General features: G+C 35.0%; 1 protein-coding gene and 1 non-coding gene across 2 annotated transcripts; both read left to right on the top strand.

The window, feature by feature from the left end:
• The first annotated feature begins 3,582 nt into the window (after positions 1 to 3,582).
• Positions 3,583 to 3,655, top strand: TRNAR-CCG (transfer RNA arginine (anticodon CCG)). The gene has a single exon. It is a non-coding gene; the product is annotated as a tRNA-Arg (tRNA).
• Positions 3,656 to 17,300: 13,645 nt separating this feature from the next.
• LOC107766017 (protein LIGHT-DEPENDENT SHORT HYPOCOTYLS 1) lies at positions 17,301 to 19,147 on the top strand. The gene is made up of 2 exons (XM_016584727.2): positions 17,301 to 18,115; positions 18,567 to 19,147. The coding sequence occupies exons 1-2, from the start codon at positions 17,886 to 17,888 to the stop codon at positions 18,916 to 18,918; spliced, it is 582 nt and encodes a 193-aa protein (XP_016440213.1). The 5' UTR covers positions 17,301 to 17,885; the 3' UTR covers positions 18,919 to 19,147.
• The last annotated feature ends 2,307 nt before the right edge of the window (positions 19,148 to 21,454 follow it).

Genomic DNA, 21,454 nt, shown 5'->3' with positions numbered 1-21,454 from the left:
ATCTTTTGGACTGTTGAGATCATCATTTTACACATCAATTGAAGAACTACATTTTCCATACTCAAATCGAATACCAGAGTGAGTCCTTTTAGGAAATCGAGTTATAATTAAAGTATCATATACAATCAGGGAGTTGGAGTGAGTGTTTGATTTTTCAAGTTAGAGTAACTTGTAAATCAAGTAGTTGAAGTAGGAGAACTGGAGAGTATTGAGTTACAGATTTGTAATCGATACATTTGGCTCATTGTTCTAGTGAAGTTGAAGCTAACACCTACGTGGTAGGTCGTATTTTTTGCACCTTTTAAGCCGGGTAATTTTTCACGTAAAAATCTCTTTTGCAGTTAATGCTGCACTTTATTATTTCAGTTGTTTAACAATGGAGCATATATAAAAACCGTTCTTATACATGTGTCTAAGGGGTGCTCCAAACTAACATACTTGATTGTAGTCTGTTGATATGATTTATCACAAGAGTATTACGTGTTCGAAAATATATTAAACTATTTAGTACTCCAGTATGTATCCAATTAGGTTCTGAATTTTATAAAATTGAAGAAAAATCACTATGGTGTATTTGGTAGAGGAAAGTGTTTTTCACGAGAGAGCATTTTCTTGAAAAATATTTTTGTCTATATTTGGTTAATTATTAAAAAAATATATAAAATATGACAATAAATAAGGTTTGAGGACAATGTTATGGTGATACTTTTAGTACTAAAGATTAATAATAATATTTAAATATTAATTGAAGTGATTTGAGTGATGTGGAATATATCACTACAAAAAAATAAAATTATCTACGAACGTCGTCGCTAATTTATCGCTAAAACACTCGTAGCTAGCAGAATTTCTTGATAATTCGTTGGTAATCAGTCGCTAAATGAGATTAGCGATGAATTTTTCTATTTAGCTACAGAATTTATCCGTCGCTAAAACCTGATTTTTTTAGTAGTGATATATAGAGATGATTCGAGATTTTGAAGTTTAGGTATTCGATCTTTTCTTTTTTTTTTGGTGATAAATGTGACTATTACCATAACAACTAACAAAATTTACATCCTAAAGAGCCCCTAGTGTCCTTTTCCATCTTCTAAGAATGGTGCTCAAGACTCTAGATCTCCAAATAATATCTAAACTTTTAATTACATAGCTTCTCAATCAACAACTGATTTTTTTTAGCTCTTTTAGTCTTACATAATGTATCCAATCTATCTAAGATCTCTTTTTTAATTTGAGCAAACACAAAATCTCTACCTACATTTACTTTTCTAAAGATTCTCCAGTTTCTTGCTTGCCAAGTGTAGTATAGCATGGCAACAACTATTTCCTTTTGAAATTGGCTCCATCGTCTCCTTTTGATCCACTTGATCACCTGACTTGCTTCATTGTTATGAATCTTGATGCCCAGCCAAATGCTCAACTTTTCTCTCATTTCTGAAATCCAATTGCACTGACCAAATATATGAGCATGTGTCTCCATCTGTGCCAGAGCACATAAGCAGCAATACTGATCATCTATATGTATTAGAAGTCGAGTTAATCTCTCTTTGGTTAACAGTTTATTTTGACATGCCAACCACACTAAAAACCTTTGTTTAGGGAGCATAACTGAGCTCCATATTAGATTAACTTCCTTAACTCTAGGTTGAGGGCCCAACATGTGTTGATAGCTTCTAAACATTGAATATTCTCCTGTTAAGAGCAAAACATGTATTGATAGATTCTGGACATTGAATATTCTCCTGTTGAGATTAACAGATATTTATCTCCTTGATACCATCTTGTCATATGAACTTTGAGGGAATTCAGTTTCTTCCAATACCAGCTACGATCTCCTGTTGGAGTATCACTACTAGAAATTCGGTAAAAATTGACCAAAAAAAACGACCAACTTTGGTCGGTAATGACCAATAACCGTCCAAAACGCGACCATTTACGTGTGGACAGTATTTTAGAGGTCGGAAAGGCATACCAACTAAAGTTGGGCGGAAATTACCGACCAAGTTTGGTCGTTCAACTAAATTCAAAAAAAAATTATTGCAAAAAAAAAAATCGACTAAAGTTGGTCGGTTTTTTAATTATGTAATCGAAAGATTCACCATCTTGGAATCGAACCAAAGTCTGTACTATGACAGGACACTATTCTACCACTAGACCATTGGTGCATTTTGTTTTAAGACTATCTTTTATTTGATTTATAATCTTTAGTTGTATTTTCGCACTAAAATAACCTACCAAAGTTGGTCGGTTTTATTAAAAAATAAAATTTAAAATGACCGGCCGAATTAATCGATCAATTTTGGTCGGATTTTTTAATATTAATATTTGTTTATTTTAATTGAAAAACCGACCAAAGTTGGTCGGTTTCTTGAAAAATAAATTTTGCGGAACTCAAAAATAGTTTCCTGCATTTTTGCACCAAAGAAAACCGACCAAAGTTGGTCGGTTTTGTAAAAAAAAATTAAAAAAAAAATATTTTGAAAAATCGACCAAATTTGGTCCATTTTTTTGCTGGTTTTTTGACCGACCAAAGTTGGTCGATCAACCTTGGTCGGTTTTTGCCGAATTTCTAGTAGTGTATGTTTCTATGCTCTGTTTGTCCTTCATACAGATACTATTGACCCATTTCACCCACAAAATGTCTTTCTTCCTAGAAAGTTGTAACTTACCAACAGCATCAGTATTCCATTTGCAACACCCTTTAATGTTTAAACCTCCATTTTTCTTTGGAGTACATACCTTGTCCCATGCAACTAGGTTAATTAATTTTTTTTTCATCTGTATCACCCCATAGGAAATCACTGCATTTCTTGTCAACTTGTTTTATTACACTTTGAAGCAGTATGAACACTGCATTCCAGAAGTTATATATAGAGAACAATACTGCCATGATAATTTGTAATTTTTCAGCATATGACAGTTTCCTTGTATATGCAGTGATTTTGTTTGTGATCTTGTCAACTAATTGTTTGCCATCTATCTTGTTCCAATTCCTTGAAGTATAGAGGTGTCCGATCTTTTTGTCTTTACTATTGAACTTTCTTTTTTACTATTGAATTCATTGCACTTTAATTAGATATTATGGATACAATCTTGCATATAAAAGCTAATTGGCGAACTTCTATAGTATCTTGTACTTTTCATCGAAAGAAAGGAGAGAGAGAGATTAAATTGATCATTCAAAAACTCAAAACTATTCCCATCCTCAAACCAAAAAATCTTACAGTCAGTGATTCAAATGTTAATCGAAAAAAGAATGCTTGTTACGAAGAACAACTCAAAATAGGGTTTAGCTTGTACACAAATTATGTAGAAGACTTTGCACTATAAATATTAAGTAACTATTCATAATTGGTGGAATTAGTAATCGATAAATTAAGACAATTACTAATCCTGTACAGCAGGTTAAAAATTGCATTGTCAAAATTTATATACACTGTGATAAACCTCAAATATTTCCTGAAAACTCATTGCAATATTCTTGCTTTTCAAAATTTACTATTATGCAAAAAATAAGTAGAAACGCAAACTGTTTTCACCTTTTAAATTGATTAATTACGGTAGTATGCTACAGTCGAACAAGTTCGCGTGGCCTAATGGATAAGGCGCTCGCCTCCGGAGCGGGAGATTGTGGGTTCGAGTCCCATCGTGAACGAGTTTTTCCCCTGAAATTATATAATATTTCATATTCAAGTCTCTTTTGAATCGAAACTTCGAATATTTTAATTAATTGGATGAAATTCAAATGACATGATAAACATTCAACTGTCACTTATATATAAGTTAAGAAATCCAAAGTAACTCTACCATCATAAAGGACTGTGCAACCTTTTGGTCCTTGGGCTTCATCATTTTGAGCTAAGCTTCATTTATTAAAGGAAAACAGATGTTAATCTTAATCATTAATCATTCAGATCTCAAACATTAAACGCGTTTGTTTTTAAAGTCTGAATTTTAATTATTCAGATCTTAATCATTAAATGTGTTTGCTTTTTTACTTCACAATCACTTAATGGGTCCGAATACTGTACGATTAAAATCTATAACAGAGATTTAATTTCATTAAGATGCTATCAGATATTTATTATTATCTGCCGCCACCGCCTACCATTATCAACTACTACCATGCCGCCACCATACTCAACCCCCACCCCCACCACCACGCCACTATCATCCTCAATCATAGTCGTCACCAGTATGAACCATCACCACCCATTATCCCACCACTCCGACCATCATCATTCTCACTCACAATCAACACTCATTCACCTCAACTACCACAACTGACCACCTCATCACCATCAACAACCACAACCGGTACTGCCCATCATTATTGTCACGACCCAAAATTCATTAATCGTGATGGCACCTAACCCAACCTGCTAGGTAAGCTAACTATACGATCCAATTTCAATAATATTTAATAAGGCCATTTATGAAAAGAAATTATCTGAATCTTATACATTTTCCCAAGGACTAGTAGTACAAATCATGAACTTCTAAGAATAGAGTTTACAAAGCCGATATAAAGAAAATACATCTTCTGTTTGAAAAGTACATAAACAGAGTTTTATAAATCTAAGGCTACCATGAACAAGAGACAGATACAACAAGAACGCAAGTACATCTTCAAATCCAGCTCTTATCGAACACAGCAACCTCAGCAGCCAATATCTGCACGCAATATGTAGAAGTATAGTATCAGTACAACCGACCACATGTACTGGTAAGTAACAAACCTAACTTAGGTTGAAAGCAGTGAGGAGCTGGAACAAAGGTCGGGTCCAACACCAATAGCCAACAACAGTTCATAATAACGTAAAGCAAGTAATAAAAGACATAACTCGGAATTCAAGAATGCTCAGCTTATTCATAATTTCAAAAAAATAGTTTCGCTTTTCAAGTGTGTTAGTGAAAACCCATATCCTTTACCGAAATCGTCCAAAAAATTGAGTAAGTTTGAAAACTGTGTTTTCCCCCAAAAATCCTTTCAAAATACATAAGATGTTTCATTTTCCAAATAGCTTGGGGAAAGTACATCTCTATGCCTACATGTCAAGATACAGGTAAGATCATGAATGTTATTAAAACCGGACAGCAAAAGCAAATGCATCTCTATGCATGTATCTCAAGTACGCATGTCAAATGCAATGTCTCTCAATGATGAACTCATGTACTCATACTCTCAGAGTACTCGACCTCATTGTCGCGCATTATCTCTTACCATGATCAATACTCAACACACTTAGTCACTTGCACTGTACAATACTCAGCATGCAACCCGATCCATATATAGCTATAAGGCTCGTTGCGGCGTGCAACCCGATCCATATACATATAGTCATAAGGCTCGTGGCATGCAGCCCGATCCATAGACATATATATACATAGTCGACTGCGCTCACTAGGGTGTGCAGACTCCGGAGGGGCTCCTTTAGTCCAATCGCTATATCGCTGTGGCGTGCAGCCCAATCCAATAAAATGTAATCAATATAACATGTTGCGGCATGCAGCCCAATCCAATAGTTGTCACTCATAATCAGGCTCTCAGCCTCACTCAATCCTAAATCTCTCCAGTCTCACTCATGGGCTCACAATGTCATGAAACTAGCTCGACAACAATGATATGATGTATCAATAAATAATAACTGAGATTGAGATATGATATGAATGGATGAATATGACTGAGTACGAACATATCAGTAAAAATCAGTGAGATCACATCAAGAAATGACCACTGTGGGTCCCAACAGTATCGGCATAAAGCCTAACATGATATCTAGCATGATTGACAGCTCAATTGCTTTGTCATATGGTGAAAACACAAATAACAACAAGATAGGGTCACTATACAGTGCCATGAAAAAAACGGAGTCAGTATTCACAGGGTACACGCCCGTCACCTAGCATTTACGTCACCTCAATACCAGTCACATAACACGTAATTCGGGGTTTCATACCCTCAGCACTAAGTTTAGAAGAGTTACTTACCTCGAACAAGAAAATTTCAATACCGAGCAAGCCAAGCGATGATCCAAAAATGCCATCTCGCACGTAGCGACCACCAAATGGCTCAAAACTAGCCAAAAGAAACTCAAATACATCAAATAAATCCCAAGGAAACAAGTCCAAATGATAAAGATCGATTCCTAAAGCAAATCCCAAATCCGTCCAAGAAATCACACCTTGGCCCGTACCTCAGAACCCGATAAAACTCACAAAATCCAACAACCCATTCAATTACGAGTTCAACCGTACTAGTTTCACTCAATTTCGACTCCAAATTCGATGTTCAAAACTCAAAAATTCATATTATGAAACTTTAGGCCAAAACCTCTAATTTCCTCTTTAAATTCCTCAACCAAGAGCTAAAATCGAAGATAGATTCTTGAAATACAACCAATACCAAGTAGAGAACACTTACCTCAATTCATATGCTGAAAATTGCTTCAAGAATCGCCTCAATCCGAGCTCCCTAGCTCAAAAAAATGAAAAACAAAATGGCTGAAACCCTCGAAATAGAGTACTTTATAATCTGCCCAGGCATTTCCCTATGCTATCACGGACAAACTAATGTGATAGCGAAGCATAAAATTTTCCAGCCCCCTTTTTACTCCATGCGATCGCGGCTTTTCTCCCGCGATCGCGAAGAACAAATTATTCCAACAGCCTTCTCCAACTCTTCCGAACAGCCTCTAGTATAACAGTTATAACCTTTTGTATAAAACTCCAAATTACAATTTCTTTGACTTTCCTAAAACTAGACATCAAGAGCTACAACTTTATTTTTAGATCATCTCCAAATTCCTTATAGATTGTGAGATATAAGCTTCCAAAGTCGGATCAGTGCAGCAGAGATTTTTCTCTATGCGATTGCGTGAAGACTTCCGCAATCACATACCATAACTCCATTTTTCCAAATTTTGTCTATGCTAACATGTCCAGATCTACGCTTACGCACTATACACCCCTATAGCCAAAAACCAACAACTAAAAATGGCCTAGAATGGTTTGAAACCACCTCGAAACTCACCCGAGCCCCTCGAGACCCTGTCCGAACATACCAACAAGTCTCAAAACATATCACGGACTTAGTCTATGCCTCAAATCACATCAAACAACGCTAAAACACGAATAACACCTCAATTCAAAATCAATGAACTTTAAAACTTCAAACTTCTACAATCGATGCTGAAACCTATCAAATCACGTCCAATTGACCTCAAATTTTGCACACAAGTCACATTTGACATTTTGGACCTTCTCCAACTTCCGAAATTGGAATCCGACCCCGATATCAAAAAGTCCACTCCCGATCAAACTTCCCAAACTTTTCACTTTCTCTATTTCAAGCCAAATTTTACTACGGATCTCCAAATCACAATCCGGACGCGCTCCTAAGTCCAAAATCACCCAACAGAGCTAACGGAACCATCAGAAATCCAATCCGAGGTCAAATACTAAAAGTCAATTACGGTCAACCCTTTCAAATTTAAAGCTGCTAGCTGAGAATCATTCTTCCAAATCAATTCCTATTAACCTGAAAACCAAAATCGATGATTCACATAAGTCATAATACATCATATAGAACTACTCATGCCCATAAAATACCGAGCAAAATTTAAATGCTCAAACGACCGATTGGGTCGTTACTTTTTCCCTCACTTAAACATACGTTCGTCCTCAAACGTGCCCAGAGTTGTTCTCAAAGCCATTAAACCGCAGTGTAACCTTACCATGCTCATACCAGGGGTGATCCCACGTTACCCTATCCCATATAGGTCTGATAACACAACATAACTAAAATTTCATAACTCAAATACTCATAGCAAAAATTTCCAATCACAGTAGCTGCTCAAAATAACTCAATACCGGTAATAAACCTCTTATCAAACAAAGCCTCGTTCTAACATCTTCATATATTTCCAATGATGAAAGAAACACGTAGAAACTCATAACCATTCATCAGATCGCCAAGTCATGGAGCTCCCTTTCCTTCGACAAGGACTATAGCAAATTTCTAAGCCGACTTTTGATATTATCCTTCCAACCATGTTGTAATTAATTCTGATAGTATGTATTCTAGGTCCGATGACCTCATCTTATCCAACACGACCACTCTAGTGACATAACACATCAATACAATCTAAAGACGCAAGACGTGCAATCAGTGCACTAATAAGCAACATTCCAAATGTGCTCAAACATGAAAAATAACTCAAACACGAGAATCGTCCTGCAAGTTCAACGGGTATCACCACAACGGAATGCTAAGAACCCATCATACACCACAGAACCAAAACACACGAATCTAACACAAAGGATTATGCCTCAATATAACTTCGCTACAATGCGTGACCCCATCCAAACGCTGGTCCATATTATACGCCTTGAGCCACCCTGCTCAAAATCAATAACCACGCGAAATTCGACATCAAGTGCCCAAGTTGCATTACCATAACCACTAAGAGAAAATAACAACATACCACAATCCGAAAAGAACATAGCTAATGCGCAATCAATCATGCAACATCCAAATACCAATCTCGCTCAATATCCACTATAAAGCCCAAATAGAACTGCACCCTATGTGCATATAACTAACGAATCACAACTTCTCATAGCGTAGAAGAGCAACTCACAGATCATTTCAGAACATGAATAAGCTCAACAACAACTGAATGACACATCCCTCAATAATAACAGTATAGAGCCAACCAATCAGGCTCGTATAGAATACACATCCAAATTGGGCATACCAATGGACCCCAAATTAGCTCTAGTCACCCACAAATAGATAAATAACCCTCCAAAAATTCACAATGTTTGAATAATAACACATACTATTCTCTGGCTAACCTTGGACACATTTCCACAGTCCACAACCATGAAACAATCTACTCCTGAGAACTCTTAGTCTCAAAATCCATAGAACACATGAATCACTATATTTGATCCCAACTCCACCGCCCGAATATCTAACACATCTCTCATACACGATCATTCTACGAGGAATACTTATGTAATTATTCCGTGCCATATAGTAAAATTTGAATACCAAGAGTCGATCAACCAGGAGAGTGCCGCAATACCAATGAAGTATCCATAAATCAAAACACATTGCCTCTTCTGAAATGTATACTCATATCAAGCTATACCAAATAGTAATGTCATTTACCTAGTCATCTAAAATCATCCATGCTGCCTAAGAAATTATGTCCTTCCCTTCAAAACCGAATCGTGACCTTGCACCTGCCAATTTCAATCCTTCACAACACACCGCATATACCATGTCATTATATGAAAAATACGAGGACTTCATAATCCACTCTGAGTCACAAGTAACTACTAACTCAATTAGCCAAGAACTTTTCATTTGATCTCATCCAGGAGAAAATCACAATACGCAACATGTCCCACACACCAGTAGGAAATGTACGTCTCAAACCATGGTAGAAACCATGAAGAACTCTGCGAAACCCATTTGCACTAAACCAAACTGTCAGGACTGAATCCCTCTAACTCAACCAAGCTACGCAATCCATCAAAACCTGAGAGTATCGCCACAAAACACTTGTAGAAACTCACTAGATCATAAGTACCAAAAGGGTCAATCACATCCGTTACCATGCTGATCCAACCCGTTGCAAAGATGTTCTAATTCTCCGAGTTCCTTCCGAATTGCCTTCAAATTGATACCCCTCGCCATAATACCACAATCCTCTACCAAGACTCACCATACGAGACCCTAGCATAAAACCTCAACGCCATAAGACTCATAAGCCGCTGAATTCTCTCTTAAGCACCCCAAAAGTATCATAATTGAGATACTCACTCTGAAGAGACCTTATGTGAATTTAAAGTTGTTCATTTTTACCTTCCAGATACTAAAATGTAGAATTCATAATAATATAGAAATACTGCGAGTCTCGACACCATCCAATTTAACTCTTAGCTTCTAACCATATACAAATCCGCAACATTCTCAATTGTAACGTACAAATCTTGAATTCATTAGAACCATTATCGAGAGTCATCCACTCTACTCGAATCTCAATAGCACCACCCAAACGGACTGAATGACATATGCCCCATTTGCACACCAACACCCTAAGAATTAATCTACACTTCTAAGCAACTGAGTAGATTCCTACTCCATGCGCACTACATCTCTCACTAATAACAATTCAAATCATTCCATAATTCTCATATACCCATAAAGCATAATGCAACCCGCATCTTGAAATTTCCTTACCCGAGTCACTTTCGAACTCAACCTCTATAAGTCATAATTGATTCACCAGTATACCTTAAACTGAAACTAATACAACACATAACCGTACAATTATCCCGTCGATAGCAGTCTCCCCCACTTGGTTCAAAGCCAAGGAATAAAGCATCTAATAACTTACAATAGCCACCTCCATACTACATAATACCATAATAGAATTTAACTAAATCCTTCCTAAGCTCATGTAACACAAACCATATAATACCTCAAATCATTTGCAAATCTCCCATTCATCCTCGTAATAGTCAAGCCAACTTCCGCAAGCGATCCAAACTCAAATTGCACTACATATAATTCATTGGTAAAAGAGAACTCTCAACAAACAACATAGGGATCACACAAACCTCAGGACACCCCGCATGAGATAACCCACCTACTTTGTCTCAAGCTGACATCTCTCTATACCCTTCCGTTTAACATGAAAGATCCTCCAATATGCTCAAAACTCGGTATTATATGTCATATCAAGGTAGAAAATCAAGCACCTAATAGTCCTTTTAACATTACAAGCAAACTCTTCTAGTCAAATTTAACCCATATGAACCCATCTCGCAGTCACATCATACTCATCTCATAGTCATCCATCCATAAATTCCACTAATAGAGACACTACCAGACATATAAATCCAAAAGAATGTGCTCAAACAATCAACATCTCTGTGCTCAAGCTACAGTCAATACCCGGCCTCAAGTCCTCTCGACTGGCTTATCATCAACATACTGAAATCACATATCGCACCTCATCCATAGAATCACAAGCCGTCGATGCACAGCTGATACCGAGCGCTCATGTGCACATCTGAATGCGTGGAAGGAACTTAAGAGTTAGGATTCAAGCTAAATCAATGACGCACGATAAAAAAGAAAGATGGGAAGTATATCCTAAATGTCCTGTAGCCTCTCGAATATAGGTATGGATGTCATCATACCGATCCGCAAGACTCTACTAGACACTTGCTCATGACTTGTAGAATTTATGAACCTACGACTATGATACCAATCTGTCACGACCCAAAATTCACTAGCCGTGATGGCACCTAACCCAATCCACTTGGTAAGCCAACTATACTATCCAATTCCAATAATATTTAATAAGGAAATTTATCAAAAGAAATTATCAGAATCTTATACATTTCCCCAAGGACTGGTAGTACAAATCATGAGCTTCTAAGAATATAGTTTACACAGTTGATATGAAGAAAATACATCTTCTATTTGAAAAGTACATAAACAAAGTTTTATAAATATAAGGCTACCATGAACAAGAGGCAGCTACAACAGGAATGCATGTACATCTTCAAATCCAGCCCTCATCGAATACAGCAATCTCAGCAGCCAACATCTGCAAGCAATGTATAAAAGTGTAGTATCAGTACAACCGACTTCATGTACTGGTAAGTAGAAAACCTAACCTTAGGTTGAAAGTAGTGACAAGCTGGAACAAAGGCCGAGTCCAACACTAATATCCAACAACAGTTCATAATAATGTAAAACAAGTAATAAAAGAAGTAACTTGGAAATCAAGAATGCTCAGCTTATTCATAATTTTAAAAAAATAGTTCCACTTTTCAAATGTGTTAGTGAAAACCCAAATCCTTTACCAAAATCGTTCAAAAATTGGAGTAAGTTTGAAAACTGTGTCCCCCCCCCCCCAAAAAAAAAAATCCTTTCAAAATACATAAGATGTTCCATTTTTCAAATATCATAGGGAAAGTATATCTCTATGCCTACATGTCAAGATACAAGTAAAATCATGAATGTCATCAAAATCGGGCAGAAAAAGGAAATGCATCTCTATGCATGTATCTCAAGTATGCATGTCAAATGCAATGCCTCTCAATGACGAACTCATGTACTCACACTTTTAGAGTACTCAACCCATTGTCTGGCGTTATCTCTTGCCATGCTCAATACTCAGCACACTCAGTCACTTGCACTGTACGATACTCATTGCAGCGTGCAACCCGATCCATATATATATAGCTATAAGGCTCGTTGTGGCGTGCAACTCGATCTATATACATATAGCCATAAGGCTCATTGCAGTGTGCAACCCGATCCTTATACATATATATATACATAGTCGATTATGCTCACTAGACGTGTGCAGACTCCGGAGGGGCTCCTTCAGCCCAAGCGTTATATCGCTGCAGCGTGCAGCCCGATCCAATAAAATATAATTAATATAACATGATGCATTGTGCAGCCCGATCCCATAACTGTCACTCATAATCAGGCTCTCAGCCTCACTCAGTCCTCAATCTCTCCAGTCTCACTCACTGGCTCATAATGTCATGAAACTAGCCCGACAACAATCATATGATGTATCAATAAATAACAACTGAGACTGAGATATGATATGAATACATAAATATGACTGAATACGAACATATCAGTAAAAATCAGTAAGATGACAGCAAGAAATGAGCACCATAGGTCCTAACAGTATAGCATAAAGCCTAACATAATATCTACCATGATTGACAGCTCAATTACTTTTATCATATGGTGAAAACAAAAATAACAACAAGATAGGGCCACTATACAGTGCCATGGAAACAACGGAGTCACAATTCACAGGGTGAACGCCCACACGCCCGTCACATAGTATGAGCATCACCTCAATACCAATCACATAACACGTAATTCGGGGTTTCATACACTCATCACTAAGTTTAGAAGAGTTACTTTCCTTGAACAAGTAAATTCCAATACCGAGCAAGCCAAGCTATACTTCAAGAATACCACCTCGCATATAGCGATCTTCGAAAGGCTCAAAACTAGCCAAAAGCAACTCAAATACATCAAATAAAGCTCAAGGAAATAAGTCCAAATGATAAAGATCGAATCCTAAATCAAATCCCAAATCCGGCCAAAAAATCACACCCGGGCTCGTACCTCATAACACGATAAAACTTAAAAAATCTAATAACCCATTCAATTACGAGTTCAACCATACTAGTTTCACTCAATTCCGACTCCAATTCTATTTTCAAAACTCAAAAATTCATATTATGAAACTTTAGGCCAAAATTTCCAATTTCCTCTTTAAATTCCTCAACCAAGAGCTAAAAAATAGATTCATGAAATACAATCAATATCGAGTAGAGAACACTTATCTCAATTCATATGGTGAAAATTACTTCAAGAATCGCCTCAATCCGAGCTCCCTAGCTCCAAAAATGCAAAAATGGCTGAAACCCTTGAAATAGAGTACTTTATAATCTGCCCATGTATTTACCCTATGCTATCGCAGACAAACTAATATGATGGAGAAGCACAAAATTTTCTAGCCCCTTTCTTACTCCATGCGATCGCGACCTTTCTCTCGCGATCGCGAAGAACAAATTTTTCCAACAGCCTTCTCCAACTCTTTCGGACAGTCTCTAGTATAATGGTCATAACCTTTTCTACAAAACTCCAAATTATAATTGGTTTGACTCTCTTAAAACTAGACATCAAGGGCTACAACTTTTATTTTTGGATCATTCCCAAATTTCTTATAGAGTGTGATATATAAGTTTTTAAAGTCGGGTCAATGCATCAAAGATTTTACTCCATGCGATCGCGTGAAGACTTCCGTAATCGCATAACACAACTCCATTTTTCCAAATTTTCTCTATGCTAACAGGGTCAGATCTACGCTAATGCATTGTACACCCCTGTATCCAAAAACCAACAACTAGAAATGGCCTAGAAATGGTTCGAGACCACCTCAAAACTCACCCGAGCCCCTTGGGACCCCGTCCGAACATACCAACAAGTGTCAAAATATATCACGGACTTAGTCGAGGCCTCAAATCACATCAAACAATGCTAAAAACATAAATCACACCTCAATTCAAAATCAATGAATTTTGAAACTTTAAACTTCCACAACTGATGCTAAAACCTATCAAAACACGTCCGATTGACCTCAAATTTTGCACACAAGTCACATTTGACATACGGACCTGCTCCAACTTCCGGAATCGGAATCCAACCCTGATATCAAAAAGTCCACTCCCGGTCAAACTTCCCAAAATTTTCACTTTTGCCAATTTAAGCCAAATTCTACTATAGACCTCCAAATCACAATCTGTGCGTGCGCCTAAGTCCAAAATTACCCAACGGATCTAACGAGATCATCAGAAATCCAATCCGAGGTAAAATACTAAAAAGTCAAACATGGTCAAATCTTTCAAATTTAGAGATGCTAGCTGAGAATCATTCTTCCAAATCAATTCTGATTAACCTGAAAACCAAAACTGACGATTCACATAAGTCATAATACATCATACGGAGCTACTCATGCCCATAAACTATCGAGCGAAGTGCAAATGCTCAAAACGAACAGTTGGGTCTATACAATTATAACATACCACCACCTACCCACCACCTTCTTCAGTCACAACCATTACTACCACCCGCCATTATTAACTATCACCACCCACCACCACCATCCTCAATTATAATCGCCACCACTACCAATCACTACTAGCTACTAGCATGAACCATCACCATTAACCAAAATTACCACCAACCACCATCTCTAGTCGACATTCACCCGTTAGTCATCACCACAACAATTATCATATTTTAAATATATTTGCAAACGTCTTTTTGTTCTTAAAAAAAAAACAAATGAGGAAGCAACCTTCCTTTTATAATTGCAAAATGTGCATTTCTTTTTGTTAAGAGTTAACGAGTATCACTTTTTGTTGGTCTTCCATCTAGTACCCGTTTTTGGGACCCGGCCGTAATGGGACTCTAACTAATTTGGATTTCCGTCGCGTAAAACCTATTAAAGAACAGAAGTGCTCCTTATTAAAAAAAATTTCAAGTCTGCTGGTACGAGCGAAAGAATTTTATTCATTCCATCACAATCCTTATACTATTCCGTTTTACCCTATTAACTTCTTTTTTATGTATGCACGTACATATACACATGTATATATTTTGTAAAAGGAATCATAAATGTTAAAGCAACTGTAATAGTTTGCTAAAACATACAGAATGAGGACGAACAATGAAATCAAATAATTGTCGGTCACAGTACATAAATGAAAATAATGGAAGTTGGAGACAAAAATTATCTGAAATGGAATAATTAGTACGTTGTTTCACAAAATGGAAAAATGTCACTTCAAGATTTTTGGATTAAGTTTTGGGGTATCTGCCACGAAATTTCATGGATTTGTTGTTTTATTTGCCTCTCGTTCAAATGTTTGGGATGATGCTCGACTTGGGTAGTATAATACAAATATATACTGCAATATGATGAATAATAATTAGTGAATTATATTTTTATTTATTATTGGATGATTAGACAATAATATTAAAATATAAATAGAGTGATATATAATTTAAAGGTAAGTTTGATTTTAAATTAGATACTCTTTTTACCTAGGGAAAAGATCCAAATTTAACTCTTAACTATGCGAAATAGTTCAAATTTATAGTCCGTTAATCATATTTGGGAAAGTGGTCATTTAGTTATTTTATCCATATTTAACTCTATATCGTCAAACCATGCCAAACAAATTTTATAAAAGGATTATATAATTAACGCAGGAATAGTTGATGAAAATATAAAAAAATTGTAATCAAATACTTACTCCATTTCATTTATGTGACGATAATTGATTTGGCATATAGTTTAAGAAAGAAATAAAGATTTTTAAATTTATAATTTTAAACATGTCATGATACTTGTGTGATTGTAAAAGTCTCTCATCAAGAGTAAATGAAAAGTGTAAAGTTAAATCTTTTGCAAATATAGAAATGAGTTATTCTTTTTTGTTTTTTAATTTTTATAGAAGAACTAACAAGAAAAAAATTTAAGTTATATATACTGGCAGTAAAATAAGTTGTTTGTACCATCAATGTAACTTGGCATGTTGTATACATCAATCAATGCTATTAAATAAATTTACCACGTTATTACTTTTTAAATGACATGATCGTTGAAAACTTAAATTCAAAAGGAAAGGACTTAAGTTATATTTATACGTTGATAGTATAATAGATTTTTTATAATATTAATATAATTTAATTTGTTATAACACATTATATACAATATAGTTTATCAAATGGAGTACCTAACTAATTAAAAATTAAATACCAAAAAATTGTTAGTGCAATATGAACATTTGCATGCGCTATATCAGTATACTATGGAATACTACTAGTTAACTGTTAGGAATCGTTTGGTATGTGAACTAGATTATTCGGAATTATATCTTGAAATTGTAATTTCTAGACTAATTTATCTCAACTGGAAGGTGGATAAAATAATCTCAAGTTTGATGGGATAAGGTGGGATATCCAGGATTAAGTTTAGGATTAAATTTATATTTTATCTGGTTGACAATATTAAATTATCCTGCAATAATTTTATATCGCCAAACAAATAAAATATAAATTAATTGCACCAAATAACCCTTAGGGGTCATTTGGTATGAGGTATAAGGGTGGTATAAAAATTTAATACCACCTTAATACTCTGTTTGGTTAGCAAACCAGGTATAAGTTATCCCGGTGTTAATTTTAACCCTGGGACAATTTATACCTTATAGAATGTGGGGTAATTAGCACCGGTATAACTCATACCTTCTTTTTAGCAATTATGCAATTGTCATTCTTAATACAACATACCAAACAATGAATAAACAACAATCTCAGCATAACTTATCCTAATATTACTTATACCGGCATAACTTATACCGGTATAAATCATATTCCAACCAAACGAGCCCTTAGTATACTAGCTAGTATCAAACTAATAAGGATCGCAGAGGAGGAGTAAGTATTCTTCATTTTTAATTAAAAGGTTTTGGATTCGAGCGGGAGTTATTTATCCTCCAATATGAGATTTTATGCTATAAATTCCAATTTAATCGAGCTTCGATATACACGATATGAAAAACAAAAAATTGAAGTACTAGTTGACTGTTAGTATCGTAGCTAGTAGCAATAACTGATGTCGTCGAACATATACTTGGCCAGAATACTGCTACCTCCAATCACTTCAATTTAATGCCAAAACATTTCCCTTTCTCGTAAAATACCCTCTTTCCCCAAAAGCCACTATCCTCAATCATTACTCCTTCCTTCTATATTTTTCACCTTTCTATATCTATCTATTTCACACAAATGGATTTAGTCCCTTCTTCTTCTTGTTGCCCCTTTTCTTGGAAAGAAAATTTCACTAACACACTCAAAACTCACTATCTTGATTCGTAGATAGTATTCAGTTGGCTCAACTCAGCTCGATTTTTTTCGACTTTTAGAGGCTAAAAAACTAGAGATCAAGCACTTATTACACACAATTAATTCCTACATTGTCCTTTTCCATTTCCTCTTACTAACCATATAACTATATCTGAAGTAAATACCCTCCCTTGACTTGTACCTATTAAGTCATAAAAGTTCACAACCTGTTTCTCCTTATTTCAAGTATATCAATCTTTTCAGTTCACCTTAAAATAAGGGGTCTTGGTCTTGTTCTAACTCTGTTGACTTTTCTTCATACCCCATTTTTCTTCAAGATCTGATAAACCCTAAAAGTGAAAAAAGAACATAAGTTGTAGCTGAAAAAAGGGTTATTTTTGTAATGGATTTTGTCACAGCACAAGGAAATCTTACTTCAGGTAATAATATGGTTCAAGGTACAAACTTTCTTCCTAACAGTACTACCGTCATTCCGTCATCAGCTCCTCCATTGAGCCGGTATGAGAACCAGAAACGTCGAGATTGGAACACTTTTTGCCAGTACTTGAGAAATCACCATCCTCCACTTTCACTTCCTCACTGCAGTGGTGCACATGTCCTAGAGTTCCTCAGGTATGTTGACGGGTATGACCATCTCGTCTAATAGCTTAAATTATTAGAGCGTGTTTGGTACGACAGAAATTATCTTTATGAACAATATTTCCGGAAAATTACCTTTCTCAAAGAAAGTTTTTCGAGGCTTGGTTGAGGAGTGAAAAATATTTTTTGAAAGAAAATATTAATAACTTCTGATAAATAATATTAGCAAACTCGTTAGACTTTTGAGGAACGTTTTCAGTTCTAAATTGATTTTAATGTTTAACTAGTTTAGTTAAAGAAATGATGATGTAAAATTAAGTTCGAGTTAAGATAATTGTGAAAGAAAATGGGTTATATATGCCCAATAAAAATATTTTCTAGCAACTAAAACATTAAAAAATGTCTTAAAAATTATTTTCCGTCATACTAAATATGCATTGTTACACAGATCATATTTTTATTTATTTAATTATGTCTTCAACAGGTATTTAGACCAGTTCGGCAAGACGAAAGTCCACAACCAAAATTGTCCATTTTTTGGGCTACAAAATCCTCCAGCACCTTGTCCTTGTCCTTTAAGGCAAGCTTGGGGAAGTCTAGATGCATTAATTGGTCGACTTCGAGCTGCATATGAAGAAAATGGTGGAAAGCCAGAAATGAACCCATTTGGGGCTCGAGCTGTGAGGCTATTTTTACGAGAAGTTAGAGATTTTCAGTCAAAATCTAGAGGGATTAGCTATGAGAAGAAAAGGAAGAGATCATCTACAACAAATAAGCAGAAAATAGCAGTGGCTGCTGCAGGTGCAACTTTATGTGGACAGACAAATATTAATTAGTAATATTTGAGTGATTATATTGTGTAGTAGAAATTAATATATATAGGAGAAATGTGAAATTAGAACATGATTTTGCATGCATCCTAGAATATATTATAAGGTGGTCTTATTTTAATTAGTATATGATCACCATTAACCTTTCTTCTTCCTATTTTTTTTCTCCTTCGGAGTTTATTATTATGTTGAAGGTTAATAAAATTATATGATATAGATAATCATATTGCGGTTTTTCTCTTTTCCCCCTTAATTGTTATGGAATAAATGATTTAAAGTATATATACCGATAATATAAAAAGATCTAGTATTGTGTATCTTAACTTGCTTTAGTCGGTAATTTATCTTACCTTTTAGATTACTAATCTCATTTTTTATGGATCATTAATTATATTATAAATAACCTGATAAGTCTTAAAAAATTTATGCTAGTGGTGTAGATAGTGGCAGATCCAGAGTGGAAGAAACGGATTTACGGGAATTCTATGGTTTCTGCCCAGACCTTATATATGTATTAAAAAATTCCGTAAATATTTATTTATTTGACTGTGAATTCAGTTACTATTCTATATTAACTTGAGATTGATGTTGAAGTCTATAAACTTTAAATCCTGAATTTGCGTGTGAGGGCAGAGAAGTTAAACACGTTTATTATTCGTATGATGAATATGCATTTACCTCTATGTTTTTCAAAGGCAAGATTAGGTGTCCATATTTGAACTTCGTGTTTTGCATTGAGGAGCTGAATTTACGCAGATATATATTGTGATAAATGCAATTCAGCTACTTACCAAAGAAATCATAATGGCGTTTACCACTTATACGTACTAAAGTATTACATAATTTTTGGCCCTCCCATGATTTCCAAATTAAATGCTACTAATTACTCTTCTTTACTTTTTTTTTTCTTTTTTTTTTCTACAAGCTTTTCATGAATTTAATTTGGAAGATAAAAATTTATCTTTTCCAAGATTTTACATTGTTTCTTTAAATTGAATAATAGAGAGCAATGGAGCTAGCTAGCCTTCTGGTTACGGGTTCGAACTCACTAGTTTTGGTTCATCATGTATTTATTTTAAGAAATTCATTGAATACGGTCAAATTATTAATTTAGAACCTACTAACTTAGTCCAAGCTATCCACTCTAATGTTTGTCCCCACCAATTTTTTTTCCTTCTCTTGATTAGAATCTCAACTTCATAAATTTCATATCTTAGTTCCGTCTACGATGGAAAGGATTCTACGAGAACGAAACCCTCAAGTCCCGATATCATTAGTTATAACCTAGAGTGGCAACTAATAATGAAGATAAGAAATAAAATGACTTACACACACGCACACCCTAATTGTTGGTTAATCATTGGAAAAGATCTTAATTATTTATTTATTTATATAAAAGACACTAAACATGCAAGTTCTTTCTAATTTTTTGAGAAAAAATATCTTATTACTTTTTGAGAAGATCACATTAAACATGCAAGACTAATTTTATTCGAAAATGTTTGACTTCAAGAGAGCTTAGATTACACAAATATAGCGTCAACAATGGATACAATAAAATAACAAATTGTTTTATAATATGATTCTTCCCTATAGGCTATACCGTTAGCTTTATCTCTTTATCCACTATATGATTTTATGCCCGATAATGCATGGAAACTATTGAGCAAACTAGATTCTTATACACTTAATTTAGAGAAATTGTTTTTGTTTCCTATTAATTCAGTATTTTAATCTGCATTAATTGGAGTCTGCACTAATTCAAACTCGCGTTATGTAAGACCCTTAAACAAGTAACTATTCCCTATCTTTTTTTAATACTCAGGATTCGAGCTCGAGATCTATGATAAAGAATAAAAATATCGTATTCATCTTATCACAATCCCTGACGGTTAAAGGCTGGACTAATTCAAACTCGTGCTATGTAAGACCCAATAAAAAAGTAACTATTCCTTATCTTTTTTTTTACTCAAGATTCGAACTATAAAAGATAACTATTCCCTATTTTTTTTTATACTCAAGATTCGAACTCGAAATATTTGATTAAAGATAAAAACGATCATATTTATCTCAGTGGCGATTAATGTAGAGAGTTAATTCACCCCTTCCTAGATATAGCTTCCCCACCACCTCTTTTATTGGTGCATGCACGTATCATCACATTCAACTATTAATTGGTTCTTTTATAGAGGACAAATTTCAGATATAAGTGGAAAACAGAAGAGCCTATGGAAAGGGAAATAATAGTTAGGTATTGACTTATAAGATAATCAAATTAGATCTATTATTATACAAAAAGACAAAACACACGTATGCTGATTTGGGATTAAGATATTGCTAATATAGATCCTTTGAGATCTTATAAAGTTTGAGAATATGACAGCTTACGAATATCACCAGATGCCCATTATTTTACTCCTCATACTTTGCCAATATTTGCTTAATTAGTCTATATATCAGAATGTCCTTTTGAATTAAAGGGCCAATTGGCTTGTTAATTAGTGCAAGAGCCTTCTTTAACAAATCTTGAAGATGATTATAT

This window comes from Nicotiana tabacum, chromosome 11 (assembly GCF_000715075.1).
Source record: "Nicotiana tabacum cultivar K326 chromosome 11, ASM71507v2, whole genome shotgun sequence".
NCBI classification, from domain to species: Eukaryota; Viridiplantae; Streptophyta; class Magnoliopsida; order Solanales; family Solanaceae; genus Nicotiana; species Nicotiana tabacum.
This window is presented reverse-complemented; position numbering and strand designations above follow the sequence as displayed.

What these genes read in the sequence shown, in the direction of transcription:
- LOC107766017 (XM_016584727.2), top strand. Translation starts at nt 17,886, where the DNA reads ATGGATTTTGTCACAGCACAAGGAAATCTTACTTCAGGTAATAATATG. An exon ending in CATGTCCTAGAGTTCCTCAG is followed by an intron (nt 18,116 to 18,566) that starts GTATGTTGACGG and finishes TGTCTTCAACAG; the next exon opens with GTATTTAGACCAGTTCGGCA.